Source organism: Oryctolagus cuniculus, chromosome 2 (assembly GCF_964237555.1).
Source record: "Oryctolagus cuniculus chromosome 2, mOryCun1.1, whole genome shotgun sequence".
Classification (NCBI taxonomy): domain Eukaryota; kingdom Metazoa; phylum Chordata; class Mammalia; order Lagomorpha; family Leporidae; genus Oryctolagus; species Oryctolagus cuniculus.
This window is the reverse complement of record NC_091433.1, coordinates 1,606,897-1,624,684: the sequence shown is the minus strand read 5'-3', so window position 1 is coordinate 1,624,684 and position 17,788 is coordinate 1,606,897. Positions and strand designations below refer to the sequence as shown.

General features: G+C 64.7%; 2 protein-coding genes across 19 annotated transcripts in view; one reads left to right on the top strand and one right to left on the bottom strand.

Moving 5' to 3' along the window:
* Nucleotides 1–144: 144 nt before the first annotated feature.
* On the top strand, nucleotides 145–3,649 carry MFSD10 (major facilitator superfamily domain containing 10). Of its 5 annotated transcripts, none has more exons than XM_051836692.2 (11): nucleotides 145–1,157; nucleotides 1,417–1,513; nucleotides 1,620–1,691; nucleotides 1,762–1,920; nucleotides 1,988–2,149; nucleotides 2,296–2,528; nucleotides 2,633–2,741; nucleotides 2,829–2,919; nucleotides 3,000–3,047; nucleotides 3,116–3,205; nucleotides 3,305–3,649. In XM_051836692.2, exons 1-11 carry the CDS (start codon nucleotides 304–306, stop codon nucleotides 3,415–3,417), a joined length of 2,028 nt encoding a protein of 675 aa, XP_051692652.2. In that variant the 5' UTR covers nucleotides 145–303; the 3' UTR covers nucleotides 3,418–3,649. The 5 variants fall into 5 exon arrangements, with proteins under 5 accessions (XP_051692652.2, XP_051692650.2, XP_051692651.2 ...); XM_051836695.2 differs by having other exon boundaries at nucleotides 733–1,157; nucleotides 1,588–1,691; XM_051836690.2 differs by having other exon boundaries at nucleotides 1,762–2,528.
* Nucleotides 3,523–17,788, bottom strand: part of ADD1 (adducin 1) — an 82,677-nt gene continuing 68,411 nt past the window's right edge. For 3 of the 14 annotated variants that reach the window (XM_051836680.2, XM_051836678.2, XM_070067974.1), the window contains 7 exons: nucleotides 15,960–16,304; nucleotides 13,535–13,636; nucleotides 12,964–13,053; nucleotides 12,135–12,227; nucleotides 7,901–8,057; nucleotides 5,428–5,526; nucleotides 3,523–4,510 (listed from right to left, as the gene is read on the bottom strand). In XM_051836680.2, the coding sequence (XP_051692640.1) occupies nucleotides 4,179–4,510; nucleotides 5,428–5,526; nucleotides 7,901–8,057; nucleotides 12,135–12,227; nucleotides 12,964–13,053; nucleotides 13,535–13,636; nucleotides 15,960–16,304 (1,218 nt within the window). In that variant the 3' untranslated portion in view covers nucleotides 3,523–4,178. Of the gene's footprint in view, nucleotides 5,093–5,427; nucleotides 5,527–7,900; nucleotides 8,058–12,134; nucleotides 12,228–12,963; nucleotides 13,054–13,534; nucleotides 13,637–15,959; nucleotides 16,305–17,788 lie in introns of all 14 variants that reach the window. The other 11 variants (XM_070067975.1, XM_051836682.2, XM_070067976.1 and 8 more) reach the window with 9 other exon arrangements.

Sequence of the window (17,788 nt, the reverse complement as noted above, 5' to 3'; positions counted from 1 at the left end):
CGCTTGTCACAGGATGTGTTGATTTATGGGCCACGCGCCACTGACCAGGAGGGCGGGCGCCCTGGGGTGCGCTGGGCCTGGGAGTGGCTGTGGCCTTGGACGGAACCACAGCCTGAGTCCTGCGGGGACCCGAGCCGCCCTGGGGGAGGAGCTGGAATGAGAAGCCCCCCACCCAGGGGGTCACCGGATGTCCACGCACGGAGCCTCGGCCCCCAGGTGTCCACCAAGCGAGCACCAGCGAGCCGTGACCGCTGAGCCGGCCGGGCCTCCGCCCTTGGGCGGCCACCGGGAGATGGACTGACCATGGGGGGGCATCTCCGGTCCTCGGACCTGTGGGTCTGGACACTGGTGATGCGGCGGCCACGGCCGGAGCTCGGGTGGGCAGCTTGGCTCCGACACGAAGGGGCCGGGCCGCATGGGCAGGTGTGTGTGCTGCCCGGAGGACCGGGGGCTGTGAGGCTCCGGCCACGTGGCCGGGTTCCAGTGCGGACCCCAGGGGCGAGGCCGCCTGCAGGTGCAGGGCACGCGCCTCGCGCCCGCCAGGGGGCGCTCCCTCCCCCAGCGGCTACCCGCTGCCTGGCCGGGGACCCTTGCGCCACAATAACGGCCAACGAGCTGCGGCCGCCGCCTTCCCACCGGGCGGGGCCCGCGGGGGCGCGCGAGAGGCAGGCATGCGCGCCCCCGGGCGTGCCGGCGTCACTTCCGGGGCGCGGTCAGCATCGGCCCCGCCCTGAGGTCCCTTCCGCGTTCTTCCGGAGCGCCGGTCCGGTCCGGCGGTGGGGGTGGGGGTGCGTGTCGCGACCTCTCAGGGCACTGGTCCAGGGTTGCAGGGGTGAGGTGTCCGGACCGCGCGCCCCCGCCGCTCCTTTGCGTGGTGCCATTGCGGTGCGGGCCTGGCCGCGCGCCCTCCCTGACCCCTCGGCTCATTTGCTCCCGCGGCGGGACCCAGCGCCCCCAGCCAGGCCCGGGCCGGAGCGGCCGCCATGGGGTGGGGTGGGGACGAGGGCTGCACCCCGCGCCCGCCCATCCGTCCGCAGCCCGCGTCCACGCGCCGCGTGCTCGCCGTGGTGTTCGTCGGCCTGCTGCTGGACCTCCTGGCCTTCACGCTGCTGCTGCCCCTGCTGCCCCGGCTGCTGGAGAGCCACGGCCGTGCCCACGTGAGCGCCTGCGGGGCGGCCCCCGCGCCCACTGCCCTCTCCCCAGGACGCCGCCCCCGCTCCCGGCCCCCGCGCCCACTGCCCTCTCCCCAGGACCCCGGCTCCCGCGCCCACTGCCCTCTCCCCAGGACCCCGGCTCCCGCGCCCACTGCCCTCTCCCCAGGACGCCGCCCCCGCTCCCGGCCCCCGCGCCCACTGCCCTCTCCCCAGGGTCCCCTCCCCCCGCTCCCGGCCCCCGCGCCCACCGCCCTCTCCCCAGGACCCGCTGTACGGCGCGTGGCAGCGCGGGGTGGACTGGTTCGCCGCGGCCATCGGGATGCCGGCCGAGAAGCGGTACCACGGCGTCCTGTTCGGAGGTGAGGCCCCGTGTCCGGGGGGGACCGGCCTGGGCCCCGCGCACCGCAGCCCCTGACGGCGGCTCCGCCCGCAGGAGTGATCGGCTCGGCCTTCTCCGTCCTGCAGTTCCTCTCGGCGCCGCTGACCGGGGCCGCCTCGGACTGCCTGGGGAGGCGCCCACTGATGCTGCTGTCCCTGGTGCGTGCGGCGGGCGCGGGCGGCTCGCGGGGCAGCAGGGCAGGGGCTGAGGGCTGCCACTGCCCCACAGGCCGGCGTGGCCACCTCGTACGCGGTGTGGGCCAGCTCCCGGAGTTTCGCGGCCTTCCTGGCCTCCAGGGTGGTCGGCGGCGCGAGCAAGGGGAACGTGAGCCTCTCCACGGCCATCGTCGCTGACCTGGGCTCGCCTCAGGCCCGCAGCCAAGGCATGGTGAGTCCCGGGCGGGGGGCGGCCCGGGCGGGGACCCCTGCCCGGCTCAGGCGCCTGCCTCCCCCAGGCGGTCATCGGGGTGGCCTTTTCCCTGGCCTTCACGCTGGGCCCCCTGCTGGGCGCCTGCCTGCCCATGACGACGGCGCCCTGGCTCGGCCTGCTCTTGGCCCTGTCGGACCTGCTGTTCCTCTTCTGGTTCCTGCCGGAGACGCTGCCCCCGGAGAAGCGGGTAGGGCCAGGCACGGGCACGGACAGCCCGGGCTCGGAGGCTGGGGTCCACGGGCTGGGCGCGGGGGCGCTCCCGGCACCAGGGCAGCGGCGGGCGCCCAGTGCTGCTGGCCACGAGGCCCTGCAGGCCCTGCCCGCTCCCCACAGGCTCCGTCCATCGCACTGGGCTTCCGAGCCGCCGCCGACCTGCTCAGCCCGCTGGCCCTGCTGCGCTTCTCGGCCGTGGCCCGCGGCGGCGAGGAGCCCCGGCGGTCGGGCTCCGCTGCGGGCCTCGGCAGCCTGCGACGCCTGGGCCTGGTCTACTTCCTCTACCTCTTCCTGTTCTCGGGCCTCGAGTTCACACTGAGCTTCCTGGTGCACCAGCGCTTCCAGTTCAGCAGGTGGGGCCCCGACAGGGACGGCCCGGCCCCCCGGCCCCCGGCCCCCGCCCGAGCCGCAGCGGTCAGGGGCCTGCAGGGCTGCGGCGCTAACCCTCCCCTCCCAGCCTGCAGCAGGGCAAGATGTTTTTCTTCATCGGCCTCACCATGGCCGCCATCCAGGGCACCTACGCCCGGCGGATTGGCCCCGGCCGGGAAGTGGCCGCCGTGAAGCGGGTAGGGGCTCCCTCGGAGGGGCGGTGGGCCAGTGGCACCCCCAGCCCTGCAGGCGGGGTGGTCCTGAGGCCGGCCGTGCCCCCACAGGCCATCCTGCTGCTGCTGCCGGCCTTCCTCCTCGTCGGCTGGGGGCGCTCGCTGCCCGTGCTGGGCCTGGGGCTGCTGCTCTACTCCTTCGGTGAGCGGCCCTGTGGGGGCTGGGCTGGGCCGCCCCACCGCCTCGCCCTGGGCTGACCCCCGTGTCCGCTCTCCCACCAGCCGCGGCCGTCGTGGTGCCCTGCCTGTCCTCTGCGGTGGCCGGCTACGGTGAGAGCCCTACCCTCCGGGCAGGCTGTGCTGGGCGGTGGCGGCCGCTGACCGGGTATCTCCCTCAGGCTCACCAGCGCAGAAGGGCACAGTCATGGGCACGCTGCGTAGCCTGGGCGCCCTGGCCAGGGCAGTGGGACCCCTGGCGGCGGCCTCAGGTGAGGGCCTGGGGACAGCCCCCGGGGACATGGAGGCGGCCGGGCGGGGCTGTGGGCCAGGGCCAGTGGGCCAGGGCCAGCGCCGGCCTCTCTCTGCAGTGTACTGGCTGGCCGGGGCCCAGGTCTGCTTCTCCGTCTGCTCGGGCCTCTTCCTGCTGCCCGTCGCGCTCCTGTGCAAGCTGAGGCACCAGGCGCAGCCCAAGGCCGAGTAGCTGAGCCTGGACGGCACCCCCACCCGCCCGCGCACCCACCATGTCGCCCTGGGTGGCGCCCCACAGGGCGTCTGCCTGCTGCCCAGGCACCACCTGGAGCCTAGGTGCAGACCAGGAAACAGTAAAGAATTTATTTGTGAGTAAAACCTGTTACATGAGGGACGGACGCACAGGCCCCTGTCCGTCTACACAGCTGTATCTCGTGTTGTAATACAAAGAATTAACTACAAAAGTGGAAATTAGAAGTCATTGCATACGTGGGGTCCAAGGGAGAGGGTGAGCCCACGGGCAGGGACAGGGAGGTCTAACCCACGGTGGCAGCCAGCGCGGCCCTTGCCTGGGTGCTGAGCTGCGGGGACCCAGGCCCACCTGGCACCACCAGCCCCTTTCCAGAGGAGTGTTTGATGACAACTCAGCGGGCAGCCTGCAGGCTGCCAGACAAACTAAAGCAAACCCACCCCCACCCCCACCCCGGCCGGCCCTGCCTCAGAAAGGGAGGCCAACGCCCCCGCCACCGGGCCTGCAGGCTCCTGGCTCTGGGTGGGGGGAGGTGACTGGTCAGACCATGCATAGCGTTGTGCTGGGGACACGGAGGCCCAGCGTCCAGCCCCAGCCAAGACAGCCGTGGTGCCCAGGGCCTCGGGCGGGCATGCGAGTTCACGGGACCCAGGCTCTGGGCGGGAGTGGGGGCGGCGAGCAGCGAGCGCAGTGGAGGCCGGGAGTGACAGGCACTGAGACGCGGGCGCGGGAGGGGCGCGGGCTCAGGGCTCGCCCTTCTTCTTGCTCTTCTTCAGGAAGGAGGGCGTGCGGAACTTCTTCTTCTTCTTGGAGGGCGACTTGCCCGGGGACCCGTCACTGCCCGGCTCCCCGGGAGGCGCGTCCGCCGCCACGGGGGCTGGGGGGGCTGGGGCGGCCTCCGGCTTGGTCTCGGCAGGGAGCTGGGGGGGGCCTGGGGGGCCATGGGCTTCCTCCTCCTCCTCCTCTTCCTCCTCCAGCGCGGCCTCGGAGGGCTCGTCAGGGGACAGGTCGGGGAGCGCGGGCTTGAGGGGGGCGGCCTCACTGTCTCCTCCGGAAGCCAGCTCCTGGGGGGGGTCTGGGGGTGGGGCAGAGACCTTGACCTGGGGCCCTCGAGGCTACCTGGCACTGCACCACAGGCCAGACAGGGCCTTGCTTGCGGATCAGGGGTCCTCAGACTGCACCTACACTTGAGCCGCACCGCCAGCCCTGCCCTGAGGCCCGGCTGTCCGAGCCGACCCTGAGCACAACAGGACGCCCTGGAAGGAAGCACCTGGGCTACTGCCATGGGGGGAGCCCGGGCCTTCTGCGTTGACCAAGGACACCAGGGCTCCCTCTGCCAGGTGTGCCGCGTTTCTGGGGGACTGGTATGGGACCAGCACCACTCCTCTGCCCACCTCACGCAAGCAGTGCCAGCGTGAAACCAGGTCCGCACCGACCTGCACCTGAGCCAGGTGGCGGACAGCTCTGTCTGCCAGAGCCCCTCCCCAGGGCCGGGCGGCCCTCCCCCACGCGGAGCCCCTGCTGGAAGGCGGCGGGCTGGGCCTGAGGACGGGGCCTCTGCACGCCTCATCGACAACACAGACGGCACAGCGGCGGACGAGCGAAGCGTGGCGCGGTACTTACTAGGGCAGCAGGTACTCTCTAGCACGTCCGCCTCCTGCTCGCAAGGCAGCCACAGGGAGAGAAAAGCACAGGAGAGGTCTGTGCAGTCGCCACAGCCACGGGCACAGAGGAGGAGGCCGAGCCACGTCGTGGACACAGACGGGGGGGGGAGCCACGGGACACACACGCGGCCACACCAGACAGGCGCGCTCCCACCGGGCGCTCAGCAGGGCGGGACGGTGTGCAAGCGACAGGTGACGCCGACAACCCATCCCTGGAGTCCGCCCAGGACGGCCAGCAGGGAGCCGTGGGCAGCCCGGCTGTGACCGAAGGGCCCATGGCAGTGTCCTCCCACGCGGGGCACCACGAGCCCCTCCCCACGGCACTCACCTTCTTCAAGCTTGACAGGGGTGCTGGGGGGGGTGTGGGGGGCTTCGTTCTGGTCCGGAGGGCGCTTTTCTTCCTGCTCTCTGGTCTCGTCCAGGTTCTCTGTGGACGCACACAGCGAGACGAGAGCAAAGTGGTGAGAGCCCTCGCCCTCTGTGGTGGCAGCCAAGGGGCCGTCACGGGGGGTGTTCGTCTGTTCCCATTCCTGCAGAACCTTCCAGAGCTGCCTGTGCGGCGCCCAGTGCCAGGCGAGCCCCTCCCTGGGTGCCTGGTCCCTGTGGCTGCAGAGCGAGGGCTGGGCGGCATCGGGCCCTGAGCCCTCACCCTCCCGGGACGTCGCCCGGGCATTAGAGCGGTGTGACTGCATAAGCAGGGCGTCCTCTCAGCAAGTCACACTTGGCGACCGTGTGCCTGCTGGGTTCTCCAAAGTAAATACGCTGGCGAGGCCTGCAGGCGTGCGGTGACCCGGCTGCGTCTCAGCAGCAACCCACCAACACCACCCCAGTCCTCAACCCTCCCTCCAGCCCCAGGCTGTGGGACAGTCTAGGAGCAGCAGGTCCTGCGGTCTTTAGAGACAGACAAGTCTGCCATCCACTGCTTTTCCGCCAGGCCTCCCGCGCTCTGCTGTGGCCCAGGGTGTGTCTCAAGCCCAGGCCCTGTGATGGGCAGTGGGCAGCCCAAGCAGTGTTGGGCAGACGTCCACCCTGGTCTATGTGAGCACTCTGGCGCGAGCCCCTCAAAGGTCACCAGGGCCTCTGACCCCCAACGGGCAGTGCTGAGCTGCCCGCCACCGTGCTGGGGCCGGCACACCCAAGTGACGCACGGCCTCAGGGGACATCCAGAGCCGGAGGGCCTGAAGGTGGCTTGGCATGGCCCAACATCCAAGGGCCTTGGGCAGGAAACACGTTCCCCACGCCCGCCTCGGCCGAGGGCCCGTCTGGGGGAGGGCAGGGGTCTCGGCGAAGCCTGGCAGAGCAGTCGGGGAAAAGCTGACAAAGCAAACCAGTCTCCCAGATCCTCCAGAGTCCAAAGGGCAACCTGCAGACGGGACGTGCAGGTGAGCAGGGCCAGCGCCCAGACTCCCACCCTCGGCCATCGGGGCCTGCACGCTGCACTGGGCGAGAACAAGGCCACCAGTAGTGATGTGGGCAAGTCACCCCGACGACCCAGGAGGGTCACAGACCCACAGGGAGGCCACCCAGGTGTGCCCCTCCCACCAGGTGCTCTGCCTTGGTCTTGCTGGGCACCTGGGGGTGGGGCTCAAGGAGCACGCCTGAGGCAGGCATGGAGGCGTCATCCTTGGCGAGTTCTGAGCGGGTTCGCATCCACTTGTTAACCCTCAAGTCTGAAACCACCTGCTCTGTGGGGTCAGGAAGTGAGGCTGCCCCCGCATGGCGTGGTTTGGGAGTGCCAGAGCCCTCCACTCGCTGACCCTCGGGCCTGGGGTCTGCAGCGAGTCTGTCCACCCGCCCCGAGCCACAGGCAGGGTGCTCACTGGCACAGAGGCCACGGGCCAGCACAGAGGGGAGTGGAGCCTGGCCCCAGTCCAGGTTCCGCCTCACACGGCCTTGTTCGCGGGGAGCGCTGGCCGCTGCTGCTGCTGCAGGCACAGGCCCACCTCGCGGGGCCCCTGTGGGGAGGAGCCATGCGCACACACAGCACACGCAACATGGCGCCCAGCAAAGGCGTGCGGGCATCCGGGGAGGCCGCCTCCCGTGAACTGGCAGCCAGGCCACACGCGGAAGCCACCAGCGCCTGGCTCTCCCCGGACCGTCCACAGCACAGTTCTGTGTTGTTCTCACTCCGTGGGGACAGATGCACCCTCACACCCCGCTCTGCCCCACGCCCAGCTCACAGCCTCAGGTGCCTCCAGGCTCAGCGAAGCCCCGCCTGTCATTGCGACATCCTGTCCAGCCAGGCCAGCCCCAGGCGCGGTGCTCTGCAAGTCCCGGCTGCCCCCCCCCCCGAGTTCCGGCTGCCCCCCCCCCCCGCCTCCCGAGTCCCAGCCCCCCCGCGCCTCACCTCCCGAGTCCCGCCCCCCCTCCCCCCCCCCGCGCCTCACCTCCCGAGTCCCGGGCCCCCCCCCGCCTCACCTCCCGAGTCCCGCCCCCCCTCCCCCCCCCGCGCCTCACCTCCCGAGTCCCGCCCCCCTCCCCCCGCGCCTCACCTCCCGAGTCCCGCCCCCCTCCCCCTGCGCCTCACCTCCCGAGTCCCGCCCCCCCTCCCCCCCGCGCCTCACCTCCCGAGTCCCGCCCCCCTCCCCCTGCGCCTCACCTCCCGAGTCCCGCCCCCCTCCCCCCGCGCCTCACCTCCCGAGTCCCGCCCCCCTCCCCCCCCCGCGCCTCACCTCCCGAGTCCCGGCCCCCCCCCGCCTCACCTCCCGAGTCCCGCCCCCCTCCCCCCCGCGCCTCACCTCCCGAGTCCCGCCCCCCTCCCCCTGCGCCTCACCTCCCGAGTCCCGGCCGCCCCCCCTCACCTCCAGACCCCTTCTGCTTGCGCTCCACCTCGCGGCGGTACTCCTCCAGCTCTCGGTCCGTGAGCGCGTTGAAGGGGTTGGGGCCCGTGGTGCTCACGATCACGTGGGGCTGGTACTCCTTCTCAATGATGGCCTTGGAGGCCGTCACCAGCTCCCCCTGTGGACAAGAAGGTGGCCCGGTCTGCGGCAGCCTGGCCGGCGGGGCTCTCCCTGGTCCCAGGCAGGCTGCAGGCAGGGGTGGGAGCGTCCCAGGAGCAGGCAGGGGTGGGAGCGTCCAGGAGCAGGCAGACGCCTGAGGCTGTGCCACTGGGGGCAAGGCCTGGCTCACCTCAGCCTGCAGGGTACAGGACGCCACAGAACAAACATGGCTGGAGGAGGGACCCAGGGGACAGGCCCAGGACACCGCCCATGTCCAGGCAGAGGCCCCTCTGCTGGTGCTGGTTAGAAGTCAGTGCCCCACAGCCTGCACGCTCAGGGCACACGCAGTTCGCCCCTCGCTGGGCCCTGGAGCGCGTCCCGAGCACCAGTGTTTGTCTGAGGAACGCGGGAAACAGCAGAGCGAAGCACAAAGGCAGCTCACAGGCCGTGCCCAAGGCGGGGCAGTCGGGCTGCGGCAGACACAGGCGGCACGGGTGGGCAGGGCGTGCCACGCAGGCTGGGAGGACGTCGCCTGCCTGGCCAGGGTGGGGGGCAGCAAAGTGGACCCCAAATGCTCTGGGGTTCCCTTCTGAGAAGGTAACCGGAAGTCACACCACGTACATTACTGAACGATGGTTAACACCACCACCAGGAAATCCAGAACCACAGGGAGGCCAGGCCTGGCCCGGCGAGGCCGAGCACCAGAGGAGGCCGGCCCGGGGGGGCTCGGTGCCCGGCAGCGGCCCTGCCTCGGCTGTCCTCGTCTGCTGCTGTCAGCTCTGAGGCCCGACACAGGCCTCGGGCCGCCCATGTGCCAGAGGAGCCCTTGGGCCGCCAGGTGCCGTCTGGTGGCGGCGTTCTGCACCTGCATCCTGATCTCACTGCCGGTTACAGGAGGGACAGGACTCACTGAAGCAGAATGCTCCAAGCTCGAGGGACGGAATACCCAGAACCCGCCCACCCGAGCCCTGTCCCAGGCCTGATGCCCCCGACGACCTGCAGGGCTCCTCCCAGCCGCCTCCAGACCAGCCCTGATGAGAGTCAGGCCCAGAGGCAGGGCTACAGAAGCAGGCTCCTTGTGGAGCTCACTGGAAGGGCCGCGCCCTCCAGCAGGCCACTTCCCTCACTCCCAGTCCCCTCACAAGGCCTCCAAGCAGAGGCCCAGTCCCTGCTCCTGCCCTTGACTGAGGAGGACGAGGGCTCCCCTCCAGCTGCTGCGCCCGACTTCCCCGTCTGTGAGCAGCACACACACGGATCTGAGCACACCCGAGGTGCCGGGCTGACACGGGGAAGCCCCGCCTGCACAAGCAGACGGCACCGTCCTTGCCTGGGCTCTGGGCAGCCTCATGTCCTCGTCCCTAACCGCTCAGTCAGCTGACTGGGCAGACGGTGACCGATGCAGGCTCCGTGCTCCAGTGTGAACTGAGGCCCGCCGCCCCTCCCCCGCTGGAAGGCTGTGAGTGGCCGCTGTGGGGAAGGGCAAGTGCAGGGCAAAGGGAAGTCCCTCCAGAGAAGCCTTCCAGAATCTCGCCCACCCCCCATTTTCATGATGAAGAGGAGGTCCCCACACGTGGTCAGCCAGCAGTGCCACGCTCCACGTGAAAGGCAGTGGAGGCCAGCCATGGAGTCAAAGCAAGGTCTCGCCAGAAAAATGAGACATGGTGGGCACATCACAGAGTGGCTAGGGGTCAGCACAGTCCAGCATTCCACTCATGGCCCTCGGGACAAGGCTCACGCTCCACAGGGCCAGAGAGGGGGGACCGACGTCTACCACAGGTGAGGCCCCAGGGATGGGCACGCACGCTTGCATCAACACTGCTGGAAACAAGCCAAGCTGTCCCTGCATAAGGAACCGGCCTGCAGACGCTGTCCTGACGCCCAGGGCTGCCCCACCGGCAGCCTCCACACGCGCCAGGTGCTAGCTGACAGGATCACAAAGGTGTGGCCAAAGTGCCAACAGCTGAAAGAAGGCTGTATCTTCCTCCCTGTTCACAGAGGTTCCTCCACGAATGGCAGCCGGAAACAGACTGAGGACAGGGAAAGACGGGACTCACTGGACTAAACAAAAACACACAGAATACTGCTCTAAGTATTTACAACTCAGACTGTGAGTCGAAGCTGGGATTCCACACAGGCAGGTCACGTAGAGTCTGTGGCACCTGCTGGCTTCCCTCTGGCAGCTGGCCCAGCCCACTGGAGGTACTGTAGGGCCAGCTCCTCCAAACACCGTATGAGCGCAGGGCAGGCACCGGGGCTGAGAGCGCGCCGTGCGGGTAGAAGCTGTCCGAGCAGCAGGAACGCTCTGGGCAGGTTTCTCACCCCGGCTGTGCCACACCACACAGGCTTCCCCCGCTACACACGCAGGCAGGCATGCACACAGTCAGGTTACAATTGTGGGTTTCAAAACTTTCGGGGCAGGGACCCTGTGGTGGCCCAGTGAATAAGGCCACCGCCTGTGACGCCGGCATCCCCTGTGGGCGCAGGTTCGCAACCCGGCTGCTCCACTTCTGAGCCAGCTCCCTGCTAATGGTCTTGGAAAACAGCAGAGGACGATCCAAGTCCTTGGGCCCCTGCACCCACGTGGAAGATCCAGAAAAAGTTGACTCCTGGTTTCGGCCTGGCCCAGCCCCAGCTGTTTCAACAATTCAGGGAACAAACCAGCAGATAGAAAACTCTGTCTCTTCCTATCTGTGTAACTCTTTGCAACAAATAAATAAATCTTTAAAAAAATTTTTTTCTCGGGGCCAGAGTTGGGGCATATTGGGTAAAGCCACTGCCTGCAATGCCAGCACCCCATATGGGTGCCGGTTCAAGTCCCAGCTGCTCCACTTCTGACCCAGCTCCCTGCTAATGCACCTGGGAGAGCAGTGGAGGACGGCCCCAGTGCTTGGGCCCCTGCATCCCCATGGGAGACCCGGACAAAGCTCTTGGCTCCTGGCTCCAGCTTGGCCCTGCCCTGGCTGTTTTGGCCATTTGGGGAATGAACCACCAGATGGAAGATCTGTCTCTCCCTTCTATCTCTCTGTAACTCTGCCTTTTAAATACATAAATTTAAAAAAAAATTTCCTAAGTCTTTTCCCCCTGAAAAATTAAAAATTTTATCTATAGGTTTATTTTTAATTTTTATTTATTTGAGAGGCAAAGAGATGGATGGAGAGAGACAGAGAAAACTGGTTCATTCCCTCAGTGTCCCCAACAGCTGGGGCGAGGCTGGGGCCAAAACCGGGAGCAAGAAACTCAATCCAGAGGCTGGCGCCGTGGCTCACTAGGCTAATCCTCCGCCTTGCGGCGCCGGCACACCGGGTTCTAGTTCCGGTCGGGGCGCCGGATTCTGTCCTGGTTGCCCCTCTTCCAGGCCAGCTCCCTGCTGTGGCCCGGGAGTGCAGTGGAGGATGGCCCAAGTGCTTGGGCCCTGCACCCCAAAGGAGACCAGGTTAAGTACCTGGCTCCTGCCATCGGATCAGCGCGGTGCGCTGTGGTCAAAGCTGAGCAAGTGAGGGAGGCGGCTGTGCCAGGAGGCCACCGCCCCAGGCGGCCCCCAGGAGGCGTCTGTGATGCTGGGTTCATTCAGTCACCTGAAGGCAGAGACAGAGAGGACTCCATCTGCCGCTTTCCTCCCCTCATGGCCACAGCAGCCAGGACTGGGCCAGGCTGAAGCCGGGAGCCAGCAGCTCCATCCTGACCTCCCACGTGGGGAGCACTCCTTGCTGGGTGCGTCGGCAGGGAGCTGGATGGGAAGCGGAGCAGCCAGGACTCTCAGCGGTGCCTGTGTGGGACGCTGGCGCTGCAGGCGGCATCTAAGCTGCTGCGCACCACGCTGGCCCCAGCCGTCTGCTCTTCCAGGGAAACTGGAGCCCCAACCTGTACACTAACCCAGGAGGTGAGGACGGGGGACGCGGCCCTCCTCCGCACGGTCACTTCCCAGCAACCACGGAGAACGCTCAGACCAAAGCTGTCACAGCCTCCCGGACAGCTCACAGACCCGTTTCAAGCTGCACACGTGACTCAGAGGGTGCCTAGGAGAGGAGCGGGGGTGGGGGGGCAGCCGGGGAGGGGGGCAGCGCAGGGCCTCGGGTCCCCAGGGTGGTGTGAGTACCTTTCTAACGGACAGAGGTCTAGCGGGACTAAGAGTGTGCTCTGTAAGCGGGAGCCCTTCGAGAGTCTCCGTACAGTCAGAGAGGGGCGCGTCCTGCAACAGTAAACCGAGTCGTCAGAGCACACCCGGCCGCCTCGGGACACCAGCCAAGAGCACAGGCTGGAGCCGGCTAAAGCATGCAGCAGCACCACGTGCACACGCTGGACGGGAGACCAGGACTGGCCACTCCAGATAGTGCGACAGCAGCTGCCTAACCTGGATGGGAGACCAGGACTGGCCACTCCAGATAGTGCGACAGCAGTCGCCTTCCCTGGACGGGAGACCAGGACTGGCCACTCCAGATAGTGCAACAGCAGCTGCCTACCCTGGCGGTCTGCTTTGAAAGCAGGAGGTGGCTTATTAATGTTCAAAGGGAATCACTCACACAATTACCTTCCTTGTGCCACTAGGTAGAGTCCTTTATGGAAACGCAGCTACACGCGGACCACATGTAGCAGGACAGGGGGTCACAGAGCCCACCCCCACGAGTGCACCACACAGCACCCTGTTCCAACCAGGGGTACTCTAGGCCCCAAAGCTGGTGGCACCAGTGCCACCCGCCCGTGCACATGCACTCCGAGGAGGCTGGAGGACAGCCGCGGCCCTCAGCACGCTTACGCTTGGTCCAGAGCCCACGGGGCATGGCAGGGCCACTTCTCATCAGCAAAGCATTGAACAGCTGCCAAGAATACTTACCCCACGAGGCCATTCTCTCCACATTTAAGAGTATTTTGGGCAGATGGTCAGAGACTCACTGCCCACCACTGTCAGAGACACTCTGAACTCTCACCTGGACCAGGCTCCTGTCCATCACTACACCACACAAAACCTGGGACTGAGGGCCAGCCGTCTTAATGTCCTGTAAGTTCTGCTCTCGGATCTGTGACGGGAAGAAAGAGAGACACACTGAGCAGCACAGAGAGCCACAGTGCACCTGGGAGCCCCACAGCACACACCAGGCCCCGCCCCAAGCAAGCTGCACTCCAGCTCTGGCCAGTGACCGCCAAGGCTGCGGAAGCGACTGGTCCAACCTGCTGGGCAGGCAGTCGGGCTGGCGATGGAGGGCCCATCCCCGGACCGAGGGATGGCTTCAGCAAGGCGCTCGGCAGACGCACCTCTTCACTCACGCTCTGCCCTGTGCCCAGCACTGACAGTGCCAGTGCTGGCGGGGCTCACGTGCCAAAGCTCCACACACTGCTCACAGCTCTCCGAAGGAGCCCTGACCTGGGCCAGCTGTCCGGCCCTGCCAGCCACCGGCTCTGCGCCTCCAGCCGGCCAACAGCCAGTGGGCCTACTGCAGGTGACGGTGCCCTCCCGACCCCACCCAGCTCCACCACCGGGGGAAGGGTCGCAGCACGTACCTTGTTCCTCATCTCCTGGACCTCTTTGGGGTTTGTGTTCAACGGAACAAACAGGTTAGGGACGGCAGAGGTGGAGGTTCTATGTCCATCCTCTTTAGTCCACTGAAATATCAAGAACAGTTGGAAAGTCAGGGTGACGGCAGGAAGCAACAGCAACAGCACCCACTGTCAGTTCACGTCTGGTCATGCACTGAACACCACGGAGAGGACTGAACCAATGACACATCTGGGTCACTCGGCAGAGCTGCCACGGGAGCGGGACGTGGCCACGCAGAATCCAGAAAACGGTGGCAGGCAGGGCCGTGGGCACGGGAAAGGTCACCTAGAAGCCCCAGTGAGATCCGGGGCCCTCGGACCGGCCAGGCAAGGCCCCGCAGGCCCACTGGTTCACCCTCTGAGTCCTCCAACACCCAAGCCAGCTTGAAGCGTGAGATGGCAGGGCCATGAGAAGCAGTGATGCCGCCCCCAGGGCGGGGAGGGAGGCCAGAGTGGGCATTAAAACAAACGACAGCACCGGAATGCACGAGTGCCTCTACTTCAACTCAAGGAAATCCCCGTTCGGACGACTGGATACAGAAGAGTCTGCTGATGTCAAGTATCTTACATAACTCAACACTGAGTGCTAGCAAAATACCCCAGAGACACCGGAAGCGCTTCATGAGCGGCAAGGCTGTTTTACATGTCAGTGCGCGTGGTCCGCGTGCTGCGCCTTCCACTCACAGCTGCTGCTGGTTTTTTAAATCTCCAATCAAATACGTAAGGTTTTGAGTCCAATTCTAATTCTCAGGCAGGAGTAGGCACTGACTTTAAAACGAGCCCACCTCAGTCAGCAAATGCTCCGCCTCTCAGAGCACTGCTGAGAGGCACTAAGATAGCCACACGCCAGAGGACTTGGAGGAGAGCAACGGAACGGCCGGATGCTGAGCCACTGTGGGGAGCGTGGGATGGGCACGGAGCCAGGGTACTCACTGACGGCAATCTTCTCAGATAGACACTCCAGCGTTTTATTAACATGAGTTTTAGTCAAAACATGAAAACAACCTCAGAAGCGTCACATTTGAAAAAGTAACAACAGTTATTGTAAGTTAAAACATACCAACCTGGGACCACTGCATGGAATTGTTACTCCAAAGAGTAAGAAAGAAACGTGAGTGTGGGGAGACTCCCCGGCCGTGCGCACACTGACTAGGACGCCTAACGTGAGTGAGCGCGGCTCTGGGCCGCTGCGGATGCCCTGCGCACAACTCCATCACGCAAGGCAGCACCGAGTGTGCACGTCACCACCAGAGAGGTGCGTCTCTTTAACCCCTCCCTTTAACAAGGAAAACAAATAAAAAATGCAAAAATGAAAAGAAAGAAGGAAAAAGGGAGACAGGAGGCCGGGAGGGGAACCAGGAGAGGTGCACGCCACACTCTGAGCCCAGCCAGGGCCACGCAGGGCCCGCCTGCCTGGCCAACTGCTCAGGAGCACCGAGGACTCTCCCCAGCTGGGCGTCAGGAAAACACCTGGGGAAGACAAAACTGTTTTTTTAAAGAAATATAGAAAGAGCAGTGCTACACGGGGAAGGAACGGCGCCCTCTGCTGCTCTGGCTGCCTGCTGTGTCTGGGGAACACCTCGCTCAGTGCTACTGACCCAGCCATGCAAGGAGGTGCCCGCCCAGCCTCGTCTCCTCTCAGGACGCCAGGCCAGGATTTCAGGAATGGGCCGGGCCGGGGCTGGCCAGACTCACGGCTGGGTTTCAGGAGCGGTAAGCACCACTCTCAGGAGGAACACTGGCTGCAGGACGTCAGAGCGACCCTCGGGAACGTCAGTACCGACACAAAGCACCCGTGGTGGCGTCTGTCGCGGGTGCCTGCAAGTGGCTGTGCCACACCCAGCAGCAGTCGGGAGACTCACCGCGATGGCCGTCTACTTGCATGCAACCGTCCATGCAGAGGGCGGCTGGCCTGAGCGTTCGGAGGCTTTGGGACAGAGCAGGGGATCAACGCGGAGGAGGAGGACGGGGCAGCACAGGACAGACCAGTGAGTCGCAAGGGCAAACTGCTTAAGAAAACGCCGAAGCCTTAAAGACGAGGCGGGAGCGACAGGAGGCCGCCGCGGGGTCCGCGGGGCCACAGCGTGAGAGCGCGGGGTGCACGAGGCACTGGGGACAACGCCGGCTTCCGGAGCTTCGCCCGTGCTGCGCGTGGAGGCAGCGTAGGCTGAAGCACAGAAGAGGACCGCTAGGTCTTCAGCAGTTTCAAGCAGACAGCACCACTGGACTTCATCTAGGGCGTAACGGGGCTTTTGGTTCAGACCGAGAGGTCTGACGAGGAGGGGTCACGTGGCCGCTGGGTACAAGGGCAGGATTCCCAAAGCCTCCGAAGCCCAGCCCCCAACTTGCTCTACGTCATCTAACTACGAACAGTAAGGTAGGCACAGACCAAGCAGTTGGTAATACAGCTTGGCACGCAGACACCGGACGAGAGAGACTGCAGCAAGGGTTTCACGTGATGGTGTGCAACGTTCGTCCACACCTTAGTCTTCGACTTGGGACTGCTCCCACTCTGTCCTTCTTCAGGAGCCTCGTCGCCCCGGCCAGAGCTCAGCCACCTGGTCTTCTCCCGCTGCTGCTTCTGAAAACTGTGTCTGAGAGGGGAGCAAGTGCCCGCATCGCCGTCACTAGCGAGGGAGTGGCCTGTGACACTGGCGGGAGCCTCCACATCGCTGTACTTTTTGCACTTCTCTCTCAGAGCAGGGTACCGGTAAGGGTAGCCGGTTCTGTAGCCCTAGGGTCCAAAGAGAGTGAAAGACGGTCACTATTCCAGCTCCCAGACAGGCTTCTGCTCTGGAAAGCCACGTGGCGGTCACACGCGTACCTTCTGTGCCAGCGAGGCCACTGCCAGGCACACAGGCGCTCCCGGGCAGAGGTGAGAAGCACCCATCAGCAGTAGAGTGTGAGAACCGTGCTAAACCACACCACAGCAAGGATAAAACCGAGCACACACAACGGTGCAGGTGACTCCAAGTAGGATGTTCATAACAAGAAAGCAAACACAAGAGCTCGCCACTTGTAAGCAGCAGAGAGGCAAAGCCCGTCTGTGGCTACACAGGTGAGCGGTCACCTTGGGAGGGGCAGCGGCTGGGAAGGGGGCCTGGGGCCTGCTCAGGTTTCGGAAGTGGACACTGACAGTCTGTGTGCTGTCCTGTTTACGTGTTCTACTTCAGCAGAAGGTTAAACTGAGAACACACAAGGCTACGGCATAGGTTTTATTAACCAACCTGCTCAACCTCTTAATTCAGTCTAGTACACGCTGACCTTCAGAAACACCAGGTCCACGTGGCTCACCCAGCTGTTCTCGGCACACGCTAGGCCGACGTGTGAGCCCGGCCTGCAGTCCCGCCTCAGGACCACACGCTGTGCTTCCGAAGATGCGCCCCGAATTCACACCTCTGCTGGGCCAACTCAGCGAAGGCTGGCGCCCCCACCCTACTCCAGCCCTCAGCTCAGGTGGACGGGGCAGGACAGCGTGATCCCTTCCCTCGGAGCGTGAGGGGACAGGGGAACTAACAAAAGGTGACAGGCTGGGCCACACCAACCCCACTGCTCTCGCCACGGCTGGCACAGCTCCACGAAACTGAAATCCGCCCTCAACCTGAGGCAGCCTGGAAGCGGATCCTCCCCTAGCTGGGCCCTTTCTTCCTTTTCTTTTCAGGGTTTCTTTATGTACACATGTATGTATGCATGTATTTCTCAGGGTTTCTTTATGTACACATGTATGTATGCATGTATTTCTCAGGGTTTCTTTATGTACACATGTATGTATGCATGTATTTCTCAGGGTTTCTTTATGTATGCACGTATGTATGCATGTATTTCTCAGGATTTCTTTATGTACGCATGTATGCATGCATGTATGTATTTTTCAGGATTTCTTTATGTATGCATGTATGTATTTTTCAGGATTTCTTTATGCATGTATGTATTTTTCAGGATTTCTTTATGTATGCGTGTATGCATGTATGCATGTATTTTTCAGGATTTCTTTATGTACGCATGTATGCATGTATGTATTCAGGATTTCTTTATGTACGCATGTATGCATGTATGTATTCAGGATTTCTTTATGTACGCATGTATGTATTTCTCAGGATTTCTTTATGTACGCATGTATGCATGTATTCAGGATTTCTTTATGTATGCATGTATGTATGTATGTATGTGTGTATTTTTCAGGATTTCTTTATGTACGCATGTATGTATTTCTCAGGA